Here is a 24,066-nt window from a genome sequence, read left to right as displayed (position 1 = left end):
ACATACATATATATATTTTTTTGTTGAGACAGAAAACAAGATCTACAATTTGAAAATCCTCTACCCTAGGAAGTTGTTTTGTTTATTCAAGTCATTTCTATCTCATTATCATTATAGCTTTCTCCTTTGTTTTTAAAAACATATATTCAGCACTTAGCCAAATCACATTATCATTAAAACAGGAAGTACTTAGATTTTTCCCTTTCATCCTGAAAAGAAGAATTAAACTCCCTTTTGAGCTGTGCTTGTATCTTTCCTACTAATTTTGAATCATTTACATTAGTTGCCACCAATTGTGTAGCATAAGCCTAAACAAGCATATTATATAATTTCCTTTACTGGTAATTACAAAGGATAGTTTCCCTCTGGTTTTAAGAAAGTTCCCTTAAAAATAATAAAGGAGGAATTAAATTGTACATGTTTGGGCGCTTGGGTGGCTCAGTCGTTAAGCGTCTGCCTTCTGCTCAGGTCATGATCCCAGGGTCCTGGGATCGAGCCCCATGTCGGGCTCCCTGCTGAGCGGGGAGGCTGCTTCTCCCTCTCCCACTCCCCCTGCTTGTGTTCCCTCTCTTGCTGTGTCTCTGTCAAATAAATAAATAAAATCTTTAAAAAAATAAAAAATAAATAAATTGCACATGTCTTTGGTACAATTCAACTGGGTACTGCTTTTGCAGTCTGTAGCACTGAAATGCTTTTTTAACATTTCAAACTTTAACTAAACTCAAAAAGGTAAAGCCCTATAAAATTATGATCACTGATTAATATCAAATCAGTCCAAATGCAAGCAAGGAGCTTAATATAGCAAAAATGAAGTGATGCTATTTATGCCTAAATTTTCAGTTAATTTATGTTCTTTGAACTGCTGATTGCCTTAAGAGAAGCAGAAATAAAAATGTCTTCAATAAATCACTTCATTTCTCAAACAACCTAGTGTGTTGGAGTTTGGTGGCCGGCAGCCTAATGAGAATGAATGGTTTACAATCTTCTAGGACTGACCGACTTAGTCATTCACACCATCCACTGAATGGGAGACTGCTTCAGAAGTACAAGGTCACACCCTTGCCACAATTATTCTGTCTAATGAGGTATCCTAAGATGTCTAATGTTCAAAGGTATGTGGTGAGGGCAGCTGAAGATAAAATATTTGGTATCCTTGCACTGAAGCATGGATATATACTCCTGAGTCCATCTTTGCTCCAGTATAAATTAAATGAAAAAATGTCTCTTCTTTAAGGAATCATTTGCACTTTAAAGAAGTAAAAATGAAACAAATTTTATTTTCATGTTGTCAAGGAGTTGGGGGGGAACAACACTCAGGAGAGTTTTGTTAGTTTTTTTTTCCCCCAAAATAGCTCAATGACAGGTTGACTTAATTATTCAAATAATAACTTTTTATAGTAGATAATTAAGCCATACGTTAACCTCAGAATTTAAAATAACCAATTTACTTATATTGTATGGTTCTCCTCTAACTCCATACAGGTACGATTTTCAGGAGAAAAAACTGAGGCTTAGGTCAAATCAAAGCATCCATTAACGTATTATTGTCTCTACAGAAATCCATGCACTGTATTAATTATCTAGGCAGCTGATCTAAAGAAGTTTTCTTTTACTGTTAATTGCTCATTAAAGAAAATTAACGGTGAAAAGTAAATTAAAAATAAAAACAGAGATGAACTATAAAAGATAATGAGGCAATTTGCAACTAATTGAATAGCTTTACACGAATTTTCCCTCAAATAACCAATAATTACTTACAAATAAGTTAGAAAAATCAGTGATAATTCAGTAAACTATCTTAGCTTTAAATTTCTACAAAGTAAAGCAAATATAACTAGGACTTTTCAGAAAGCCATGTTTCCTTCTCAGTTGGATCACCAGATAAGCTGATCGTCCACAGGCAATTTGGTTTTGTTTTTTGGCTCATTCTACCGCATAGCATCTGAGTCATATCTGTGCCTTAAACAAAATTTTTCTACATTATTTAATACTTCTAAAACTTTTTAAATTTGATTCAAGGATGTTATTATACATTTCTACAATAAATTGAAATTATAATAGGGCATGGGTGAATATTCGGCATTAGCTGTTTTCCAAAGCCCACTTAAAATGCATTTTAAAATACTTTTTTTCTTTTTTTTAAAATGAACAAAATGGCCATTTTTTCCCTTTTTTTATTATGTTATGTTAATCACCATACAAAATGGCCATTTTTATTCAAGATAATGTTTCATGGTTTTGTCAAGATAAATACACACATCATTAATTGTTCCGCAACAACTCTTACTCTATGCATATAAATATAAACCTATTGAAGTTGGTTTACCTTGTTTATTATTATGTTTCCAAATTGCGCATTCAGCATTTCCATGAACACTATGATCCTCCATCTTTATTCTACGATTTTAAATAATAAGTCATCAACCAAAGTCCAAATTATTTGCTCAGTTGTATGCTAAAGGATTATTTATAGAGTGACTTCCAACTCTAAGTTTTCTGAAGTGAAGTCCAGCTAATAGCTTGGTCACACTGACTTAACTATTCGTATCTCCACAGCGTGAGATCACTAACATTGACTTAGGAATGAGTGATCCCTGAAGACTTTCTTCCATTTATGACACTGAGAATGTTTTATGCAGTGAGAATCCTCACATGTCCTACAAGTGTCACTGTATGAATAATAGATTTCCAAGGTGTAACTGAATAAATTGCTTCTCTATTATGAATTATTTGGTGTAACGTAAAAGTTTCCTCCACCAAATAAGGACTGTTTTCTCTTCTTTCCTGTTTTAGAGATTATTCCTAGTTATAGTTTTCTTTCGCACACCAGGGCTGGAGCTTAGATGAAGGCTCATCCAGAGTGATTATAGACCTGTCTTTGCTTGACAATGAGAAGGTTGAAGGGATGAATTATCAATGACAGTGTTTTCATGCTGATTACAAACACACTTTCTCTTCTCTGTGAGTTCTTTGGTATGAATAAAGTTCAGTTCTGTGGCTACAGTTTTTCCTACATTTGTTAATACATTTAAAAAAATGTTTACTAAAGTATAGTTGACAACATTACATTAATTTCAAGTATAGAACATAGTGATTTTATAACTCTATAGATTATGCTGTATTCACCACAAGAGTAGCTACCATCTGTCACCATACAATGCTATTTCAATATCATTTATTATATTCCCTATGCTGTACCTTACATCCCTGTGACTTATTCATTACATAACTCTAACTATAAAACTCCACTTTAAAATATTTTTCTCTAGGGGTGCCTGGGTGGCTCAGTTGGTTAAGTGTCTGCCTTCACCTCAGGTCATGACCCCAGGGTCCTGGGATCAAGTCCCACATTGGGCTCCTTGCTCAGCGGGGACCCTACTTCTCCCTCTGCCTGCCACTCCCCCCTGCTTGTGTTCTCTCTCTGACAAATAAATAAATAAATAAAATCGTTAAAAAGGAATTTTAAAAATTTAAAAAAAATACTTTTTCTACAAGCTACATCTACTTTATTGGGGGAAAATGCTAGTATAGCAGAGCTCTTTTATCATAATAAATTTAAAACTTAAAAAATTAAGAACATAATATGATGATGTCATGTAATAAGCAGAAAAGTTCATATACATTGATTGAGCATATCATAATTATGGACTATACAATCTAAAAGAGAAAGGACCACATATCATCATTACCTCCACCCTTTTATGCAAGTGATTTGTAGTATAGTTTTTAAAAATAATTAAAGCTACTTTCCTTTCTTTTATTTTATTTTATTTTATTTTATTATGTTATGTTAGTCACCATACAATACATCATTAGTTTTTGATGTGGTGATCCACAATTCATTGTTTTCACATAACACCCAGTGCTCCATGCAGTACGTGCCCTCCTTAATACCCACCACCAGGCTAACCCATCCCCCCACCCAGCCTCCCCTCTAAAATCCTCAGTTTGTTTCTCAGAGTCCATAGTCTCTCATGGTTCATCTCTCTCTCCGATTCCCCCCCTTCATTTTTGCCTTCCTTCTCCTAAGGTCCTCCATGCTATTCCTTATGTTACACAAATAAGTGAAACCATATAATAATTGACTTTCTCTGCTTGACTTATTTCACTTAGCATAATCTCCTCCAGTCCCATCCATGTTGATGTAAAAGTTGGGTATTCATCCTTTCTGATGGCTGAGTAATATTCCATTGTGAATTCCATATATGAATTCCATGTGATTCCATATATGAATCACATCTTCTTTATCCATTCATCTGTTGAAGGGCATCTCTTCTCTTTCCACAGTTTGGCTATTGCAGACATTGCTGCTATGAACATTGGGGTGCACATGGCCCTTCTTTTCACTATATCTGTGTCTTTGGGGTAAATACCCAGTAGTGCAATTGCTGGGTCATAGGGTAAGCTACTTTCTTGTCAAATAATTTTCTTGTAAGCTTCCATAATCACAGTCACATACATACAAATATACATGTGCTTACATGGTCATTTTCTGACTTAACCCTACACGAATTCATTAAAGTACATAATAGGATATTTGCTTTACAGATAAGAAAAGAGAAGTTTGCTGATATTAGCAACTGGCCAATGGTCAAGAATCTAGTAATCAGTACAGCCTAGATGTGATCTGAATTTGACTATTTTGAAAGCCCAGTTTCCTTATTGAAATGACTATTCCGTACAGTACATTTAAAAATAGTGAACTATTTATTTTGTAATCAAATGTATTATTTAGTTACAGAACACACATTGAACACAGAAGAGAAAATTGTTAAGATTTCCAAAAAGCACTTAATTATATTTATATGTAACACATAACATATATGTTACATATGTGTGTGTGTTAATTTACTCACATTTACCGTGTCCCTGTCAAACACAGGCACTAGATTTGGCTCTTATAGTCTGGCAATTACTAAGATAAATTTTTTCTAAAGTAATTTTGTGTGTGTGTGTGTGGTTATAAACAATGATAAATTTTTAAAGGCAGTATAAAGTAAAAGGAAACAAAAAATAAGCAGACATGTTTAAATGCCTTTAGAATATTGCCTATGGGTTTGCACAATATAATATGTAAATTAGTTATTTTTATTAAGGCAGAGCCATAATTAAATTTATCTATGACTCCAAATTGGTGTAATGATATACACCTTAAGGAACTGGTAGAATACAAAAAATGAAAAGCTGGTAGTCAAGAATGAAAGTTAAAGAAAAGGTACACATATATATGAGAATTGGCTGAACTCTGTTATTTGTTCAGAGTATTTTCATTTAATATTAGAAAAACATTTGGCTACATTGCAGTGAACATGCGTATAACGTGAACAAACCATGGGATATTTGACTCATAATAAAGACCAAGTCCTAGGTAGTATTTGTAAATTTGCCAAGTAAATCAAATTAAATATGAAAAACTTACAGGTGTTTTTAAGACGTCTGCTCCAAAAAAGCTAAAAACCTTATATAACTATCTTTGTGTGATGGTTATTAAGAGGCTTTCTCAAAGATACATAATAATCTTTGATTTTTTTTTTATACATATCAAATGAGATACCAAGAATTGCTCAAAAAAACCCATACTTTGTTACCAATAGCACAGATAGTAATAAGGACATAAAGGGGCTCCCCAAAAATTTCTATTTTACATAGAAATAATAACATAATAAAATATGTTATTATTTGTTACCAAGACTGCCATTTAAATGTTTAGCATATGCACATGTTAAATAGTTTACTTATAGACTGTAATTTTTTATTTGATTTTGTTTATCCAAAGCAAATTTATAACAATCTATAATTTGTATAAATATACTGTGAGCACTATCAGGGTTTTAGTCTTCAAATGAATTTACTAAACTAATGCAATGATCTACCATTTGACCCATGAATAAAAACTGGCATTTTATTAACACTGAAATAGCAAATCAACAGAAATTGAAAAATGCAGTTGGAATCATTTAATATCCATTTTAAAATAATGCATGACTTGAAACTTTTTTAAGAAGTTAAAACAGCTCATTTTAGATGAGAAAATATTTTTAATTAAAGCACCCTGCACTTCAACAACAAGTTCCATAATGTAACTGCAATGGTAAGCAAAGATTTCATTAACTTCCGCCAGAAGTCTCAGATTTAGGAATACCAACTGTAATTAGAAAAATTAAAGCTACACTTCAGAATTAATTGAAATTATTAAAGTGTTTACTCTTGCATTATTTACAGCTAGAATGTCAGCAAAAAGCACTCTATGCTTTCTCATAAGTAATTCTACAGTGTATATTAAGAACATAACATAACTTCCATTGAATATTGGGTCTTTCCAGGTGGGCCTGCTATAAGCTTTCAATTTATGCTGATTCTCTGGACAACTTCAAAATAATTCTTCTCTGGGAGTGCATGAAAGCTAATGCATTCCTGATGGATGGGTGTGATGCAAGATATAGGCATTTGCTGTCATCAAATCTACCAGCAGGATTCACCAGAAACCTAGATACTCTTATCAGACAACTGCACTGTGGATAGAGTGACCAGCAAGACACAGATTGAAGTTCAGTTTTCTAAACTTAGACAACTTTACGAAACCTGAAGAGACATAGATTATAACTATAAAGTATCAATTCTATGTTTTTATTAAGTCATTCTTTGATTTCATCTTAGACATTCTATTCAGTTTCATCATAAATATTATGAGTTTTGAATTTCCTAGCACAAAGTAGATGTTTCTTCAAAAAAAAAGAACTGACCTACTGTCATATTTTATTTTATTTTATTTTATTTTTTTTAAAGATTTTATTTATTTATTTATTTAACAGAGATAGAGAGCGTTAGTAGGCAGAGCGGCAGACAGAGGGAGAGGGAGAAGCAGGCTCTCCTCCAAGCAGGGAGCCCGATGTGGGGCTTGATCCCAGGACCCTGGGATCATGACCTGAGCCGAAGGCAGACGCTTAACCGACTGAGCCACCCAGGCGCCCCCCTACTGTCATATTTTAAAGTGAATAAGACCTTGCCTATGATTTCTTTTTTTTATTTTATTATATTATGTTAATCACCATACATTACATTAGTTTTTGATGTAGTGTTCCATGATTCATTGTTTGTGTATAACACCCAGTGCTCCATTCAATACGTGCCCTCTTTAATACCCATCACCAGGGTAACCCATCTCCTCCCATCCCCTCCCCTCTAGAACCCTCAGTTTGTTTCTCAGAGTCCATAGTCTCTCATGGTTCATCTCCCCGTCCGATTCCACCCCCCCTTCATTTTTCCCTTCCTACTATCTTCTTCTTTTTTTAAACATATGATGTATTATTTGTTTCAGAGGTACAGGTCTGTGATTCAACAGTCTTACACAATTCACAGCACTCACCATAGCACATACCCTCCCCAGTGTCTATCACCCAGCCACCCCATCCCTCCCACCCCCCACCACTCCAGCAACCCTCAGTTTGTTTCCTGAGATTAAGAATTCCTCATATCAGTGAGATCATATGATACATGTCTTTCTCTGATTGACTTATTTCGCTCAGCGTAATACCCTCCAGTTCCATCCACGTCCCATTGCAAATGGCAAGATTTCACTCCTTTTGATGGCTGCGTAATATCTGCTTGGCATTCACTCACATAGCAAGGAAAGATTCACTAGCATGAAAAGAAAATGAAGGTGAAGAAAGAACAACAACATTCTAACAACTGTCTTCCAAGTGTTACTTTTTAGGTGATTCTCCACAGAAAATAAACCAAAAGTATACAAAAATCCAGTCACACTCTTTATTGTACAGAAGTTGGGACTGTCGAGTTACCTGGGTTCTAATTTTCACCTTTACTTCTGAAAAACTAATTATAAGAATTTGTCATGTGACATCATGGGGCCTCTTCTTCCCTATTAGTGAAATCAAATGCTTTGCACTAGATTTTTTTTCTTGTTAATCCAAACTATGGTATAGATGACAAAACATCTAAACTACCTGTTCTAGATTCAAGAGGAAAGGAGAACAGTGTAGGATATAAAGAGAAAAAGGAAGATAATGTAACCTATCACCAATTTTTGATAAGATGAGGAGTGAATGGGTAAGGCAGAGAATATTAATTCCTTCAATATCTATTTTCCTCTTCCTCCTTTCAATAACAGCAACTCTCAAATTTTATTTTATTTTATTTTAAGATTTTATTTATTTGACAAAGACAGAGACAGCGAGAGAGGGAACACAAGCCGGGGAGTGGGAGAGGAAAAAGCAGGCCTCCCACCAAGCGGGGAGCCCAATGCTGGGCTCGATCCCAGGACCCCAGGATCACGACCTGAGCCAAAGGCAGACGCTTAGCAACTGAGCTACCCAGGTGCCCCAGTAACTCCCAAATTTTAGCTAGGTACATGACTACTCAGTTATGTCCTACATTTCCCAACTTCCCATGAAGCCAGGTACAACCATGTGACTGAATTTAATGGTCGTAGAATGAAAATTCCCTTAAAGCAAAGCTATTTCCCTTGACTTCCTATTTATATATGATATAGATCTGACATGCAGATGAAGACGATTCTCTAGGTCATAGCTGAACAACAAACTGGAAGAAGCCTGGCTGCAAGAATGCCCTTATGAAAACAGTGCTATCCCATTACGCTGGCCCACTCACCTTAGAACTATTAAGTGGGAAAAATAATTCTATTTCATTTCAGATATTTTGTTTTGGGGTCTCATGGTTACAGCAGCTTAGTCTGTAATCTAATTTGTATAATGTTGTTTAAATCATATTTACTTTGCTACCAATTTATTTTTTGCAGTGTAGCATGCAGGTTAACAAGGACTTTAATTTTATTTGATTTTATATCAATTAGGAATCCTGATATATGATGCAAAATATAGGGGAAGGAAGGACCTTAGAAATTTTAGACTGGTTATCTCACAGAAAAAAGACAAACAAATGACTGATTACCATGACAAATATTCCAACTTTTTTTTTAAAGGTTGGTCATGAACATTTTATAATTTTCCAAACTATCCCATTGATCATGTGGCTATTGAGTTACTTAATCAGAGAACTCAGTACTAAGATCTTACACAGATTGAAATAATTCAAGATTACTCTACCTTCAAGCCCTTTTCCCTTCAGTTCTGTGATGTTTTTACCAATAACAGAACACCTTGATTCTTTCCTCTTCTACTCACAAGCTTTTACACCTTCTGAGTTCTCTCAGTCTCCCAACAGATTCCACTTAATAATTATCATCTTTAGTCACTAATACAAAGAAGCATATTTCCCAATATTATAAGTTCTTCAGATCACAGAAATATTTCAATATGGGTAAAATCAACATTTTCACAGTTAATCACATTATTTTGGATCTGTGGTCTAAAGAAGGTGTTCATGCAATATTTTCAAAATAAAAATTAAAAATCCTGATATGGACACTGACTACATTACTTACTTTATCTGATGATATACCACCTTAAAATCTGGAGTACTTTCCTAAGGCAATCAAAATTTACTAACTTAAAATCAATGATTTTTCAAACCATTATGTAAATGAATTTCCTTTAAAAATAATGTCTATTTGGTAAATCCATAGAAAATTGCTCAGATGTTATCTAAATATCCCACAAAGGTTTTTTTGGCTTCTTTTATAAGAAGTATCAAGGCTACATTAAAAAAAAAAAAAAAAAAATACAGGCGCTAGCCAAGCGTAAGCCTCAGAAAACATCTAAATATAGTGCCCTCTGGAAGAAAATATACAGGGAAATCTGGGAAGACATCAATGGAGGATCAGGTTATAAGAGCCTATGACTTTGAGAAAGAAGTTAAAAAAGATCTGAGTGGTTCAGAGGAGGATGTTACTGAAGGGAAGACTCCAGTAATTGATAAGCATGGGAAGAAAAGGACTTCTGCAGCAATATTTGAAGATGTGGGGGGTGAAGTACAAAATATGCTGGAAAAATTTGGAGCTGACATTAACAAGGCTCTTCTTGCCAAGAGAAAAAGACTAGAATTGCATACAAAGGCTTCTCTCAAAACTAGTAACCAGAAAATTGAACATGTTTGGAAAACCCAACAAGAGCAAAGGCAGAAGCTTAACCAAGAATATTCTCAGCAGTTTCTGACTTTGTTTCAGCAGTGGGATATACATATGCAGAAAGCTGAGGAACAAGAACAAAAACTAGCCAACATGTTTCGACAGCAACAAAAGGTTTTTCAACAATCTAGACTTGTTCAGAGCCAGAGACTGAAAACAATTAGACAGTTATATGAGCAGTTCATAAAGAGTATGGAGGACTTGGAGAAGAATCATGATAATCTACTTACTGGTGCACAAAATGAACTTAGAAAAGAAATGGCTATGTTGCAAAAAAAAATTATGATGGAAACTCAGCAGCAAGAGATGGCAAGTGTTCAAAAGTCTCTTCTATCCATGTTATTCTGATGACTCTTTGAAGGAAGAACTTGAACCTAAGTAATATGATACAATTATAACATTAGCTATGAGGCATGTAATTCTTATAGAGTGGTTTAAAATTTCTAGTTTAAAATAATACATCATGTTAATTGTTAGCTTAAGTGCAAGAACCCTCCTTCTGTTAACCTTCACATAAAGCTGAACAGTTATGTGAGTAGTAGCAATTCCTAAATTATATATACCAAGCTTCCAGCTCTTTAATAGTTAATAGTGAACTTTTCTCTTTAATACTTGTCAATTAACTTTTAGCAATAAAAATGATTTAATTTCAAAAAAAAATACATACTATTTCCCTTTTTGAACTGCAAGATTCTCTTTAAGACAGACTTCATGTTACATACAATGCATGCCCCAAACCAAGAAAGTATACCCAAATTCTTAAGATTGATGTCAGTAAATACATAAGTGCCTTACTCAACAGATGTTACAGTAGCATCTCCAGCAACAAAGAGCTGGCATTCAGCCAAGCTATGAGCAGCAAAGCCTGTGCCTATGGGGGCTGGGCTACAGTAAGAAACCCACATAGTGCCAGGATGGTAAGCCAAGAAAGGCTGACCACTTTGGAGCTGGCAGGGGAAACACAACATAAAATTTTGCTAGAGATCATTACTTTGTATGGCAGATACTGGCCACTGCTGGGAAGCAAAAGAAACTGATCAATTTGTTGTGAAGAAGTAATATAGTAGGTGGTTCATCTTGAGCAAAGCCACAAAGAGACAGAGGTCCCTCAAAAGTTGGCATTCTATTGTATATGTCATTGGCTGAAAAGGATACTCAATATACTCTGAAATAAGATTCAAAATTAATGTCTGAAGGACACATATATATAACATCGCAAAATTTGAGACAGCCTCCTCAACAAGGAAAATGCAATTTTAAATTTCCATCATCATCATTATTTTCATCATAAGCCACTTAAGTTACTCAATTTTTAACTTCAGTGTATTTATACATTTATTACAGAATACGTGGGGTGGTGGAAAGAAGGCAAGAAACAAAGATAAAAAGATTGTTTGCAACCTGGGTTATAAAGGTCGCTTTATGTCACACGAAATTTTTTTAACATTATACTTCTTTCAATAAAGAATCTTTTAATGTTTTAAGCATGATCAGATTTGCAGGGAAAAGAATAGAAATGAGGTAAAGGTAGGGAAACAGGAAATAGTCATATAGGTAAGATTTGTTCTATGGACTGAATGCTTGTGTTTTCCCAAAATTTGTATGTTGAAACCTATTGGATGGCAATTGGAGGTAAGAATTTTAGGATGTGGATTAGATCATGGGGATAGAACCCTCACAAATGGGATTTGTGCTCTTAGAAAGAAACGGCAGAGGGTTCCCTTGCTCCTTCCCCCATGTGATAACACAGGAACAAGAAGATTGTATATGAACCAGGAAATGGACTCTCACTAGATACAAAATCTTCCTGTACCTTAATCTCAGACTTGCCAGGCTCCAGAATAGTGAGAAATAAATTTCTGTTGTTTATAAGCCACTTAGTCTACGGTATTTTCGTTATAGCAGCCCAAATGGATTACAACAATTTGGTAAGACTCTGAAGCAAAGTTATGACCAGGGGAAAGATTTGATTAAAAAAAAAAAATACGATAAATAAAAGGTGGACTTCACAGAGCTTAGTGACTGAAAGGTATCATTTTACAACAGGACTCCCACAGAGCTAAATGTGGACACTGCCACAAATTTGATGAGACAATCTAGACTTCTAAAAAACTTTACTCACTTGAAGTTGCAAATTTTGCTTATTTTAGCTAATTACCAGTACTTATTACATCTGTTTGCCTTTGGAGACCCAATCCAAGATATGTTGCTCTACTCACATCATTAATCCAAATTAAATTGTGTATAATGAGTATAGTATATTTCAAGAATAATTGGGACCACCTGTTTAAAAACACTTTGAACCTAAAGATTATGTCTTCTTTCTTTGTAAATTGCAAAGAAATAAAAGGATAGTACTGCCAATGTGTTAAACATTTCCAGGCTTCTTTGTTTCTCATTCTTAACCATTATTCCTCTTACAAGCATTTCAATGACAGGAGGCCAAACCCTAACTTGTAACAAGTAGTTTAACAGTTTAGCAGTTCTGTGAAGGTCTCCAGTGGGCAAGTCTGTATCATCAAACTACCCAGGCTGGCACCTTTCCACTCCTCAATTCTCATTTACAACTGAAAATTCAGTAAATTTTCTTGGCAAGTAATCAGAACACATGAAGGAAGAAAGACCTTAGGAAGACCCTAGGGGGTTAAAAGATAATCCAATTACACTGTTCGCTAAGTGTTTCTGTATCTTTCACACCTGAAAGGAAGAGGTTTGAACCTCTTGAAATATGAGTCATCAAACAACTTTAACTTTCTATTTTTGGTATTATGTATTCCTCCTGTATAGGAAAAAAAGCAATTTTTTATGTGTTTTGCCATCTTGTGGTATTAAATAAAATTATAACTTGACAAACATATACCTAAGACGTAAGAAGTGTTGATTCAATAAGCTTAGAAAGAGCAAAGCTAATGTTTTATTTTGTTTGATTTTTAAAACGTCACACAGCATTTCTGATAATTTTACAGAACATCAAAGATATTTCTCATGTCCTTTCAAAATTAGGGCACCAGATTTCCATCAATACGCATTGAGCACTTCTCATATATTAGAAACCCAATAAATGTTTACTGGGGATCACTTTATTCAAGCTTTCTTTAATTTAGTTAATGTAGAGGTAATGGTTTAACTTTTCCATTCTTATAATCTGAAGGCTAAATCATGATTTATGTTGTAACTCATATTCATTCCATTTATTTTTCAGTTTCAAGTAAGCAGTCATACTAAAATTCGAAAAACATGATCAATATACCAGAAAAAAATAAGCAAATAAAAGTAGTTGACTATTACAATCAAATTAAATTTACAACAAATTTAACCCAATATGATGCAATTGGGTTAATAATACCCAGACTACATGGCTAGGAGGCATAAGTAGTAAGAGTTCACATAAATAATTGTAATTAAGATGATTCTTACAGGATCAATTTTTGGCTTTCCTCTTCTCACTTATTTCTTTAGTGCTTATGATTAGTATCCCTTACATTACACTTTGCATCAATTAATCATGCCAGTCTCATTTCAATATTATGGGAAATGTGCATCAAAATACTCTGAATAATATTCCCTGACAGATAAGCCCCTCTTGACACTGAATTTAACTCTACAGTGCACCCAAAGCTCATCTCCCCTGTCTTTGCATTTCTATTCTGCTATGTCTTTTACATAGCACAGAGTGACTCAAGCATCTTGGTTGATTCTCAAAAAGTATGGCTCTTGGTCACCAGTCACCAAGTGCAGCAAGGCATGTAAAACAGCTGACACAGCATAAAATCGTGGCCAAGAAGCTACAGAGGCCTGAGTAGTGGGAACCACTTGGATCAGTCTACTCCAGGGAAGGGCCCTGAGGTTGGAGGCGTACACTAGAGAAAAGCAAAGAGCACATCAGGTTCTCTTTCTACCAGATCAAATATTTCCAAGGAAGAAAAGGAATACACTCAAAAACATTTGTGCCATGCTTATCCACTAACTTTGGGAACAGCTACGTGGAGATAGATTGCCTTGATGTGTTTTGTCCCTGCTTCTTTCCCCTCAACAACACTTTGACAGTGTTCTATTCATGTATGTTATTTACTGACAATAACTCGTGTTTGTTTCATTTGAAAAGAACCGTATTATAAAAGCAGAACTGGGATCCCTCACTTTTTCCACTCTTGATATACAGAACCTATGGAAATCCTTTTGTATACTAATGTACATCTGGGAAAACATAAATCAATGTGCCAAAATGTCAATATGACAAAGTGGTTTCAAATGTGGGATCTACAGTCAGAGGGCACAGTTACCGCACTTGATATGCTACCTTGGGCAAGTTTCTTTAGCTTCTACGTACTTTAGTTTCCTCATCTGTAAATTAAAGATAATAACTGTACCAACTTCACAGGGCTGATGTGGGAATAAATGAGTTAATGCATGTAAAGCATTTAAAATAATGACTGGCATAATAATAAAAATAAAATGAAAATAAAATAAAATAAAATAATAAAATAATGACAGGCATATAAAATCAATAAATGTTAGCTAGTATAATTACCTCTATCTGAAGATATTTTCAGAGCTCATGAGAAGGTACTATGGCACACACACACACACACACAAAATTCAAAAATCCAAGAGAAAAATAAGACCCTGAGGCCATCTCTGATGAGGGAAAACACTGCTTCCTCCTTTGAGTGTCATCATTAAGAAGTGATGGACTATGTATGTAATGCAGATTGTTTTATCAATGAGAGGGACAAATGAACTGTAAAGGAAATTACAATACAAACAATGGCAATATCTATTTAAAAATCTTAACATACACTTTTATACTCTCATGTGCCCGACAGAGTCATCCCTGTGTAATTACAACACTGGGTTCCCATTAAGGACAAAGGAAATGGGCAGAAAACTGAAACTTGGCAGTAGAAACTGAAATGAGAAAAGATAGGCCTGTTAAGTAAGAGACAAAAGAAGCCTGCCCTAGGGGGAACCATATGATCTCTTCTGACCTAGCCTCCTAAACGGACTGATCTCCAGGTTCAGCCTACATAAGATTTCACACCCAGTCATTTTAAGATATTGCCTGAAATTCCTTTCCCCAAAAAAAGTGTGTGTATACTTGTGCGCCTGTGTGTATACTGTCTATAACATACCTACTGTTACATATATATTACAATTAGAATAATTCTTGAGATGCACCCCTTCAAAAAGCCAGTAATTATCACTGTGTTTCAGCAAATGTGTAATTTATGTTATTAAGTTCCCACAATGGAAGGGGTACACAGGAAGGCAGGAAGGTTTCAAGACCCTAAAAAACAACAAGAAGGCATGCCTTCCTGAGGGGCAGGGAAATGGGACACTGAAGTGCTGAATTCAGTCCTTGAGAGCACACAATTCTACCACAAGAAAGCCCTATTGTCTTCAACCATACAGGTGTACATGATGAGGAGAAGCCATGTCTTACAGAGCTAACCACATATGTATCCTAGGAGGAAATAAATAGATAACACATATGACACAGAATGAACACATCCATTAAGAGGAGAAGCCACCGGACATCCTTACACACTAAAATTGCAAGCAATGATCCATTGGAGTAAATACCACAAATAAATATTAACTAAGAACTAATTGAGTATATTATATAATATAATGGGAAATAACAAATGGCAGGGAAAATTTTCCTCTTTGTGATGTTCATAGCCCAGCATTAAAATTTAGAAATATAAAAGAGCCTTTGAGAGTGAAACAATATATTATATTGGCACTGTTTTTCAAATGTTCCTGTTAAGTAGTACGGACAATGAAATTTGGAAACGGTTTTTAGAGGGAATACAAAGGGAAAGTCTTTAAAATTAAGTCAGAAATGTTTCCATTACTTATTCTAGAGAAATCAAGAGGTAAATTTGGGTAATATTTTTAACTCCAAATACACATAACAATCCAAGTAAGTTTCTAAAAATTTAAATTACACTTTTGTCTTCCTCTTTGGTTCTTTGATCCAATGTACATATTATAAGGCCTTTTTATGAAAATAACACATACATCAAAATGTACAGGCAGAATTTCTTCTCTTTTCTCTGCCTGTTCTCTTTCTTGAGAAAACCAATGCACTTCTATGATGCTTTGGTTATACGTAGACTAACAACATGATCGTTGACCTTAACTTGTGTTATATTCTATGAATTTGGAAATATGGGAGATTGATACATAGATTGTGAACTGCTACAGTGGTCTGGAGATTTGCTGGAGCTTCCTGTTCTTGTAGACATGAGGATGGTATAGTGATATGCTTACCATGCCTTACTGTTTCTCTAGAACTTTGGAGAGTGGGGCACCTGAAAAATTAGCATTGGAGCAATACAGCTTTGAAGATGATGAAGGGTGTCAGTTAATTCCAGTGGAATACAGCATAGCCTGCCACTGCTAAGTAAGCAACAGGGATTCCACCCGGCTTCCATAAAAGATGGTTTTGACTCAGGATGACAGTGAACGAGAAGAAAAAAATGGCAAAAGAAGGCATGTACCTGGAAATTTTTCTGTGACTTAAACAGAAAGATTCTTTGGGGAAATTCTATTTTCTCCATGGAATAAAAAAAAAAAAAAAAATCTTGATAATGGGGAAACATTTCGTAAGAATATAGGATGGTCACAATTTAGGCAGCTTTATATTGCTAGCTTATGAGTGTTTTACTCAGCACTGCTTGGTACAGGGGAGACTGAATAAATATTTGGGGGCCAAATATTATGTTGTATACCCCTGACTACAGACTCTGACTTGAAAATACATATGTTAGGAAACAGAAGAGAATGTAACTTCTAGGAGTAGAAATATGACTATGATACCTGAATTATTGTCCTGTCCTTAATTTCTATGACAAAATCAAAGGAAGACATAAAGCAGATTATGAACTAATAAACTGATCTTCTCAATGGCTCCAGATGATACAAGGTAACAATGGCATAAACTGGCACAATTTAATAAGAGCCAGATCCCTGGTTAATTTGATGGCCATTTACCCCAAAGTGAAAAGTCGTATCTCTGATTTTGAAACCCATTTGTGGGAAAAATAAAAAGTGGAAGAATATTGCCTCCAGGGCAAGATTAACAAGTCTTTCCTTTCTCCATCCTCTTTTTCATCCTTTATTCTACTTCTCAGTAGAATTTCTGACCTTTATTGTAAAGATTCTAGGTCACTGTACTGGGATAACATTTCAGGAATAGAAACTTATATGGGTATTTTTCCACCTTGGACAAATGACCTAGACCACTTCATTTAAAAAACAGGAAGCATTCTATTGCTCTTGCTTATTATTTTCTGGTTCTGTATTCTAAATTAACCTTTCTTGGAATTGGAAGGAAGCTATGTTCTAGACCTTTGTCCTAAGCTATCAGGTCCATCTAACCAAAGGAATTGGAGTATATCCTGTGATACAAATCCCACAATGCATGTAATTAGCAGGTAAATAGTAAAAAGGAGTATGTGCACTCAGACTTCCCCAGCTTTGTTTTCTCATGTAGCTGTTGATGGGGCCCCTTTTGAATACAAACTACACTTGAGAAATATAACTTTGGATAGTTTTTTAAAAGTATAATTCACAGCAGTTCCAATAGAGTAAATGCATTAATAGACTTGCATAGCTGATTAGTTAAATAATTGCATGCTTAAAAGGAATTTTATAAAATTCACTAATTCTGTGTTTAAGTATAATACTTTTTTGTTCCCTTACAAAGTAAATCAAATAGGCAATGAATGATAACAAGGTATCCAAGTTAAAATAATACATTTAATTTAACTTGAGATTAATGATGGCAGCTTTTAAGCAATTAACCATGTCATAATCAAATACTGATTTTTTTTCTTTCCTTTTTTAGCACCTAATGTAAGTACCTATACTAAACCAGGTAAGTAAGGTCTATAATAATAATGTGAAAGAACAGCAATTATGTTCTCTGCAATTCTATAATCTCAACCTTAAGAAGATTTAATTATTATAATGTGGTATTTAGAAAATATATGGGCTTATTAAACAAGGCAAGACCTTGGTAATATGGTATACTGTTGAACTTTCATTTGATTTAAGAATCAGTCAGAGAGCAATTTGATATATCATCCCCTAATGTATGTTATCTCTCTTACACTATTCAATTATTATACATACACTTCTAAAATTTTAAGTGCACCATTTTCACTAAGTTCCACCTTGAACACCTGTGCTTAAACATACACGCGCACACATGCACACAACCAAACACACAAAATGGAAAGCAAATAAGCTCTCTAATTAATCAGCTATATCTTGCATTCAGAAGTAAATAAATTTTAAATACAGCATGATTTCCCATTGTCCAGTGATTTAAAATATAAAACATTTTATGGAGTTAGAGGTCCACTTGCTACCACCCAAATATTTATATCAGAAAAGGGAAAGATTGGACATACTGATTTTCTTAGAGGGAAAAATCTTTTCAATTTCATCAATTATATAACATGAATTCTATCTAGGAATACAATCTTGGTTTTCTATAAGAAAAGCAAGCACTCAAAATTAATATTGTATATATTCTTTCTCTGTGTTCACTTTCCATGATTAGAAGTTTTGTCATTATAAAATCTTTTTAGATAAATGTATCGTACATCATCAATTGGAATTTTTATTAATAATTTACTAACAGGTATATAAATTATTGTTTATGTATTTACTTGTCAATGTATCATCTTAGATACTACTGCTTTGTGATATAAAACCTCTCTGTGAACTTGGGAAGTATATGTCACCTTTGTAGTTTTTAACCTCTGAAGTCTTTAGTTTCCTCTTTAAAATACAGGGGCTGAAATGAATTTTTATGTGGTTACTTCTAGCCATGACAGTTTATAACATGTATCTCAGGGAAATAAAAACAATGTAATTAAACTGTGCATGTTTATCTAAACATGATATTGTAAAATAGAATATATAATAAACTAAGAGGAGAAAAAAAGGAAGTCAAAAGACACTATGCAATTTCTTTCATTTTTATCTTCTCATAACCTTTTGGTATTAAATAGAGTAACAAATCCAAAAATACTTACTTACGTAATATTTTTTCAGTAGCTGGAGGAAAGGGTGGTTTAGAGGAATTTTAATCCACTCCCTTCCTTCCATACTCTCTTCCACATAAACATTTAATCCACATAGCAACAGGGTCCAGTCACCTCCAATATGGGGGGACAATTTCCTTAGCCCTTCTCTAAACAAGATGGCTGCCACAACTCCTCTTTGGGTTCTCAAGGTGCCACAGTATAATCTAACAATTTGCTAAATGCTACTATTAATTATATTACTAGTTATATTATCTTGTTCCATGAGATTTTGGAATTTAAACTGTCTCAAATTGTAGTTCAATTTGTCTTTACTGGACAGAGGAGAAAAACCCAGGAGAAAACTCGGAGAGTCCAAGTTACCTCCCTGGAGTCACACTGCCAATTATAAAGATGAGAGAAAAATTCAAAACATTTGATTCTACACTCATATAAGGGTTCACCTAATGGGCAATGTTCATTTTTGATTCTTCATTCATTTTCTTTCATTCAACACATTTTTAAAGAGTTTGAAAAAACATAACCATTATTGCAAGTACAGTTAACTTCCTCATGGATTCTACCAGTGGAAATTCATTTATTCTTTATGGATGCCAAATTGCTTTTGAACAGCCTGATTAAAATCCAGTGAACTGACAGCAGTCATAAAAATTTGCACTTAAATATATAAGGAGATAAATTCAAATTACACTCAACTGGATACAAAATCCTACTCATCCAATTTTCACTATAAACTCTTAAATTAGTATTATCAAATATATACCATCATAAAATTTGCCTTGCTAACGTTTGTTAAATTCATTATAAGTGTAAGTCCAAAATAATACTACTGAAATTAAGTTATTTTCTCCAAACAACAGAGGAATCTTGAAATAAAGTTATTTGTTGTGTTAAATGTGAGAGATGCATATTGATATATTCAATTAGACAATTTTGAAAAATCACATTTTTTAGAAATTTCTAAAAACAGAAGACATTGGGTAGGTAAGTTTAAAATGTGTAGTATGTGTTTCAGGTCACCTGTTATCAAATCACCACATAAAATCCATCCATTTCCCACCTTCACCTATAATCCAGTCTTAGAAATGCAAAGATATTGAAAGTTAATCAAGGATACACCTCTAACTGCAAAACAATTTACCCAGTGGTAACCACAATGGTCATGTGCACTATTAGCCATTCCCAAAATTTTAACAGAGTATCTATCTAATTATTTTATAACAACAATATTTTAACTTTTCTCTTACACTTAATATTACTAAAGAAAAACATCCTTTGCACTTGCAGTTTGCATCCGCATCCAAATAGTAATACACAGGAGAGATAGAATGTCATTCCATTGAGAGAAAAACAAAAATTTTAATAGTTCAGTCTTTTAGTATCACATTTAATTAACAATATTTTACTTTCCAAATCAATTGTTTTAAGTAAATAGCAATCATATATATCCAAAGGGTTCTATAAAATATAAGATTATGTGTTCCACAAAATCATCTTTAAGTTACTATAGTTGCAGGACTAGACCTGTAAATTCTGTTAGTATTAAAGGAAAAGAAAAGTATGTTTGCCTTCACCAACTGCAACTGTAAGCAAAGGCAGGTATACAGCACTTTATTAGTAAGAACTCCTTTAGTAAGCACACGTTAGAGGAATTAATCATTCATTCCCTGCAGACTGCTTATGTATTTCATAGGGCCATTATCTGATCTGAATAACAAGAACAATTGCATAATAAAACACATTACTGCTGACACTAGCAACTTTATTTTTTCAACTTTAAAGTTGCAACCACCTCTGTATTGCATAGAAAACTTGTGGCAAAAAAAAAAAAAAAACAAAGAAAAACAAAGAAAAACAAATAAAAAGAAAACAAGGAAACAAAACAAAACAAACCCCGACAATTTGATCACCCCATCCAGTTTTGACTTTTTTGAAAGTGATCAAATATAATATGTACAAGCCTGACTAGAAATGGTTTTAATTCAGGCTATCTTCCTTAGCACAAAAACATAATTAGAACACAGGCAGAATGTGTGTCACATTAATTTTCATGTTAATTGTAAATCTTTGCTTTCAGCAATTTGAACAGGATCAACAATTCTGTCATGTTTTTTCTACTGCAGAAAATGTGTCTTATAATAATATATGTGATAACATGTTTGAACCACTCTTAAAAATTGGCTACTTCAGTACACTCTTACCTTTTATTTTTCAAGAATTGCTTTTTCAAACATCAGATATCCTTTCAGATATGTGAGGTCACAAGTAAGTAGAGGTCATATGCTTTACAACTCTGATCAAACGAGGGCTTAATTTTAAATTACTTAAATTCATTTTAAACCAATAGCAGAAATGGCAGCTAAGAATAGCAATACCCCTAAGAAAACCCATCTGGATAGAAAATAAAATAATATACAAGAAACAATGACATATCTTTCCCAAACGATTTCCATATATTATAACTTCATGTCAACAAATTCATCAATTATCCTACTATTATTTCATTACCCTAAAAACTTATGTCCCAAGATATTCAGAGCTTTTGACATTCAAGAACCATAGCAACTCTAAAAGATCTTTCCTTTTTTAAAACCATTGTACATTAGTTTACTCTTAAAATTTTAAAAATCAATGCCAAATGAATATTGCCACTTTTATATACTCATCTGAGTAAATATAAAGGTACATTTTTTTTTTTTTTTTTACTTTATCAGTATTGGCAATTAAATAGAAGAGAGCCCTTAGATATTATTTAATGGTAAGGTGTTCTGTTGAAAAAAAAAAAAAATTCTGCGAGATAAGTGGCTTTAATTTTCAATCTGGTTCATAACTCTTAAAGATATTTGCTTGTAAAAGTGTGCTTTACACTGAAACAGAAAATTGAAAGTTAAAGATAAAACAAACTTTTTAAATGACTGTTCTACACTAGTCAGCATGAATGCTATTATGTCAGAGAACTTTGACTTTGTTAAAATTCAGCTCTGTTGTATCTAAGTTGCAATTCCTACGGTATCTACTGTATATGTAACAATGCAAGAAGAATTAGATCCCGAGTCCATTTGGCAGTAATAAAGAAAAAAAATGCTGAAATGTTATTGATTCTCTCCCTCTTGTGCAAAACAAACTGACTCAACTATATTTTTACTGACATAACACAAGGGTTTTATTTAGATATTACAGAAAACTGGCAAATGTTAGACTGTATATCTTTTATTCTTTTTAAATGTATCATTAGCCCTTTCACAGAGAGAGGAATAGTGTCCTACTTGTTTTTACAGAAATGCTGCAGCTACTGACATGGTGATGTTAGCCCCAAGAGGAATACTGCCTGCAAAAGTTTTTGATGCAGAGATATTCAGCCCTAGGAGACACCTTAAACCTGTCACCGGCTGCTGAGTCCCTGTCACAGTTTATAACCTGCTGTGTCAAAGTCACAGCCTCAGCTCCTATCCTCTCCAAAGCATTTTTCACATTCTCTCTCCAAATTAATTTCATCCAAATTATCCAAACTAGCCTAGTTCCAGGATTTTCTTCCACATCTCATCTACCTACAAGCATTAGAAACCTCAACAGGATTTTCTCCCGGTCTTTCAAACCATCTTTATTAACTTTCCCTTGACCCAATTTTTTGGCAAGCTGTCTTCAGGACTAAAGATAAAGCAAACAACCAAGTGAAGTCAGAGAAGGATGGGAGTTGGTGTGGGTTAAGGCTGAGGTGGAAGGTAGCAGGAGAAGTGAACCAGGTTAGAATTCTCAACCTTTTTCTGGGTAACCATCCTTAAATCTTAGAACCAACCAACGTTTCACAAGCCAGGCTTCCAACAAGCCCTTAAACAATAAACGTTTAGAAATCAGATCCTCAGTAAGGTTGCCCATACTTAAGTCTTCTGAATGTTCTTCAAAAATAAATAAATAAATAAATAAATAAATAAATAAATAAATAAAACAAATAAATAAAGAGCTTAGCAAACCACTTCTCAATTAAGAACTACTTAAGTTATATAAGTCAACTTCGTCCCCGGTAAAACGAACTGTGACTACACCATCTGAAGGGAGAGCATTCAGCATATGCCTCACTTTAGAGAAAAGAAATACAAAAGCACAGTTTACTTACTAAAGCAGCCGCTCCAGTCCTCCTTGGAAACCCTGAGGAGTCTTCTCTTTTCTTTCCTACCAGTCAAATAAAGAATTGTCTTTCTATTCCACACAGGCCCAGAATAAACTGCAAGAAAGGACAGCACATGCACAGCAGCCCATCGGGCTTTGGCTTGGGCAGGGTGCTTCAGGGGCTGTTTGTTTCAAAAGTGGGATCTTCTTTCCCGGAGGGAGGAGGCAACGACCGAAGAAAATAAGGGCGCTCCGAAAGCTTGCTTGGGTCCTGCAAATTATTCTGAAGGCAAAGTACCTGCACTCTCTCCCCGCCAAGGCTGCCTGTCAGCGGCGCGCGAGGGGAGGAGGCTGAGGAGGAGGAGCAGCGGGAGGGCTCGGGCTGGGAGGGGACCGCCGGGGCGGGGGGAGGCCGCTGGGTGGCCGGCTGAGCTGCCGCCGAGACCGCGGGGAGGCGAGCGGCAGTCAGGGCGAGGCGCTGCCCCACGCGCTCGGGCCGCCGGGTGCGGATGCGGGTGCGGGCGCGGCGGGGCGGGGAGCAGAGGCGGCGAGCATCTCCCGGCCGCTCCCGCACTCGCTCGCTGGCTCGCACTGCCTCTTCCCCCCTCTCGCACACACAGGCACACACCCCACGTCTCCAGCAGCAGCCGCTCGGCCGCACGCACTCACCTGCATTTCCTTAACGAGCCACTTGATGGCTGCCAGCGGCGCGGGCCCGGCTCTGGCGGGCGGGAGCCGGGGCGGGGAAGACGTGGCGCTGGATGTTCCGAGCGCCAGCCGGGGTGGCGGCGGCGGCGGCGGCGGCGGCGGCTGTGCGGGAGTGAGAGCCAGGGC

The 24,066-nt window shown here is 35.1% G+C and overlaps 2 protein-coding genes across 44 annotated transcripts in view; one reads left to right on the top strand and one right to left on the bottom strand.

Annotated features, from left to right (window-relative positions):
- Window positions 1-23,595, bottom strand: part of PTPRD (protein tyrosine phosphatase receptor type D) — a 2,332,398-nt gene extending 2,308,803 nt beyond the window's left edge. For 29 of the 43 annotated variants that reach the window (XM_032392357.1, XM_032392358.1, XM_032392356.1 and 26 more), the window contains exon 1: window positions 23,240-23,595. The gene's annotated coding sequence lies outside the window, so the exon portion shown is untranslated. The remainder of the gene's footprint in view (window positions 1-23,239) is intronic. The other 14 variants (XM_032392394.1, XM_032392395.1, XM_032392398.1 and 11 more) reach the window with 2 other exon arrangements.
- LOC116624443 (synaptonemal complex protein 3-like) lies at window positions 8,053-23,244 on the top strand. Its single transcript, XM_032392349.1, has 2 exons — window positions 8,053-8,067; window positions 9,671-23,244. Exons 1-2 carry the CDS (start codon window positions 8,053-8,055, stop codon window positions 10,409-10,411), a joined length of 756 nt encoding a protein of 251 aa, XP_032248240.1. The 3' UTR covers window positions 10,412-23,244.
- Window positions 23,596-24,066: the final 471 nt, after the last annotated feature.

Source organism: Phoca vitulina, unplaced genomic scaffold, assembly GCF_004348235.1.
Source record: "Phoca vitulina isolate PV1807 unplaced genomic scaffold, GSC_HSeal_1.0 scaffold67, whole genome shotgun sequence".
NCBI classification, from domain to species: domain Eukaryota; kingdom Metazoa; phylum Chordata; class Mammalia; order Carnivora; family Phocidae; genus Phoca; species Phoca vitulina.
This window is presented reverse-complemented; position numbering and strand designations above follow the sequence as displayed.